The 2,801-nt window shown below is 56.8% G+C and overlaps 1 protein-coding gene across 1 annotated transcript; it reads right to left on the bottom strand.

Annotated features, from left to right (window-relative positions):
- Window positions 1-250: 250 nt before the first annotated feature.
- gpr19 (G protein-coupled receptor 19) lies at window positions 251-2,071 on the bottom strand. The gene has a single exon (XM_030113162.1). It carries the CDS (start codon window positions 2,056-2,058, stop codon window positions 796-798), a length of 1,263 nt encoding a protein of 420 aa, XP_029969022.1. The 5' UTR covers window positions 2,059-2,071; the 3' UTR covers window positions 251-795.
- Window positions 2,072-2,801: the final 730 nt, after the last annotated feature.

The raw sequence follows: 2,801 nt of genomic DNA, 5'->3' as shown, positions 1-2,801 counted from the left end.
AGAGCCAGAAGTTTAAGAGGGGAAGCCTTAGCCTACAGAGTCATTGTGACTTTTAAAACCTTTAACATCCCCATGAGATGCTCTTCGCTAAGTGGCCTGGCGAACTAACTACATCATTTGCAGTGTTTCTATCATCTGTGTGTAAATGGATATCGTTTTCAAAACGTTTCTGAGACGAAAACAAAAAAAACGAGCCTCTTGACGGGAAACTTCGTCGTGTAAACGGGGCCTCTGTTCAGTCTGATGGAAAAACTACTGGAATCCCGCATTTTACCCAACAGAAACACGACAACACTAAAGCTCAAAACAGGTTTCTATCAGTGAGAGGGAGCGACCACCAGAGGGCGATATCAACCCGACCAGAAGGATCAGTGACAAACATTCAGGCTACCTGAGGTTTTCAGGCAATGTGTAACGACCGCCGGTGTCTCTGCTGATGGGAACGGAGCCGTTCTCAGCCAATCACCACTCTGACTGACGTTTAGCATGAACGCCGCTGGTTTCAGAGCATCTTAACAACAGGAGTGTTCTAACGACGGCTTCTACCACGAACATGACTGCAGCATACCTGGAACAACGCTGTTCTGACTGACGAGCCAAACACTGGGTAAGCTGGTGATCAAAACACAAAAAAATCCGATGAAAAAATGATCAAAACATGGAAGGAAAATCTGCTCTGATCCGGATCGTATTTATAAAAACAGACTCCAGTATGGCTGCCGGGAGGAAAGAAGCCCTTTATGCAAACCTTTCAGTCAGAAGAGTTTGTCGGTTTGGCACGGTGAAGTTCACCGTTCAGACGAAGGTGTTTGGAGGGTTGGTGTTCGTGGGCCAAGCCACCTTCTTTTCCTTGGCGTCTCGATCGAACGCGTCGCAGACGGCGTCCTTGGCGACGGTCTTGGCCTGCACCGGGACGTCCACCACCCCCACGTAGTTCTTCTTGGCCATGCGCGAGCTGGCGGTGATGGTGTAGGCGTTGCTGCGGTAGCACTTCATGGACGACATGCAGAAGGTTTCCCGCATGCCGCGCCGGAAGTTGGCGTTATAGACGGAGTACAGCGTGGGCTTGGAGGCCGTGGAGCTGAAGGAGACCCAGGCGATGGCCGTGAAGAAGAGCAGCGCCTGGCGGTCCGCCCCGCCCGACTCGCTGGGGTGCCACAGCTGGGCCACGTAGAACGGCGTCCAGGTGAGGAACGACACCGAGTTGAGCATGAGGAACATCTTGATGGTCTTGACTTTAGTCCGGGGGACGATGTTCATCGTCCGGCGCACCGTGTGGCCGTCGGCGCTGATCCTCCAGATGTACCGGATGACGCGTTGGTAGAAGGACACGATCAGCGCCACCGGGACCGCAAACCCCACCAGGAGGTGGAGGGCGGCGTAGGCGATGCTGCCCCAGCTGTCCGGGAGGAAGAAGTCACAGTGACTGTCTGTGGAGCCGTAGAAGAAGAGGCACGGCGACGCGAAGGCGGCGTCGAACAGCCAGGAGGCCAGGATCATCTTCTTGGCCTTCTCCCGCGACACCTTGAAGCTCAGCGGGTAGACGATGGTGTAGAAGCGGTCCACGGAGATGGACAGCAGGACGTAGACCTGCACGCCGGGGCACAGGTGCTGCAGGTAGCGCACGGCCTTGCAGGCGGCGGCGCTCAGCGGCCAGCGCCCGGAGGCCACCTGCAGCAGGACGAACGGCGCGCAGCCCAGGCTCATGAGCAGGTCAGCGCACGCCATCGACACCACGAAGTAGTTGGTGGTGGACTGAGTCCGCCGGCTGCGGTGGATGACCAGGCAGACCAGGGCGTTGCCCAAGACGGAGACCAGCCAGAGGGCGGCGAACACCAGGCCGAGGACGGCGACCTCCCCCGTGGTCAGCTGGTGGGGGGCGGCGGAGGCATTGGCCCAGCCGGGGGGGCCCTGGACGCTGCAGAGCGCGGTGGAGGGGACGGTGGCCAGGACACTGGAGTTGTCTCTCCTGGAGTAGTTGACGGACATCTGATAGGTGAAGGACGGAGAGTAGACGGAGGGACTGACACCGGCGTTGGTGGAGCGGGCGTAAACCATCACTGCGGCGCCGCGGCGGCGAGGAGCTGGAAGCAAAGACAAGCAGGACAGGGAGGCGTCAGGAGGATTTCACCTCCGCCAGGAACCCCGGAACTCCGAGGGTTCTGCTGCCGGGAGAACGGTGGAGGTTTTGTTTTCCTCTAATGAAGACAGCTACTCTCTTTAGCAGGTTATTGTTTTTCCAACAAGTCAAACATGTAAATTCATTAATGACGGAAACATCAAACAGCGGAGTCGACGGATGTGAGATGATTGTGGTTGGAAGCCGGAATTCATCAGGAGCCTCTGAGCCGCGGCTGATTTCATTAGAGCGTCTCCGGGGCCCTCGGGCCCTGAGGAGGCCCTGCATCACCCAGGAGCAGCTCCGGGAGAACCTGGCTCCACTCAGCTGGATGTCCCTCTTAGCAACAGCCTGCTCTTCCTCACCACCACCACCATCATCATCCTCATCCTGAGAACACTGGGAGCCCCAACACCTCCGGCAGGTGAGAGGGCCCGGCTCCATCACCTCCACCTGAGCAGGGAAGAGTTAAAACCTGCTGGTGGAAAAATACTGGAGCAGCGGAGGGGTGATCGACCGCCAGGTGTTCATCAGACATCAACACACTGAAACAACCACACACACACACACACACACGCACACACACACCTCCAATTCCAGGATCATCTGATCAATAAATCATGAAAAGGATGAAAAACACCTGATGAGCGGCTCCATCTTCTCGAGCTCCACGTTTTTCTCC

This window comes from Salarias fasciatus, chromosome 17, assembly GCF_902148845.1.
Source record: "Salarias fasciatus chromosome 17, fSalaFa1.1, whole genome shotgun sequence".
Classification (NCBI taxonomy): Eukaryota; Metazoa; Chordata; class Actinopteri; order Blenniiformes; family Blenniidae; genus Salarias; species Salarias fasciatus.
The sequence above is the reverse complement of the archived record's forward strand: the minus strand, read 5'-3'. Positions and strand labels throughout refer to the sequence as shown.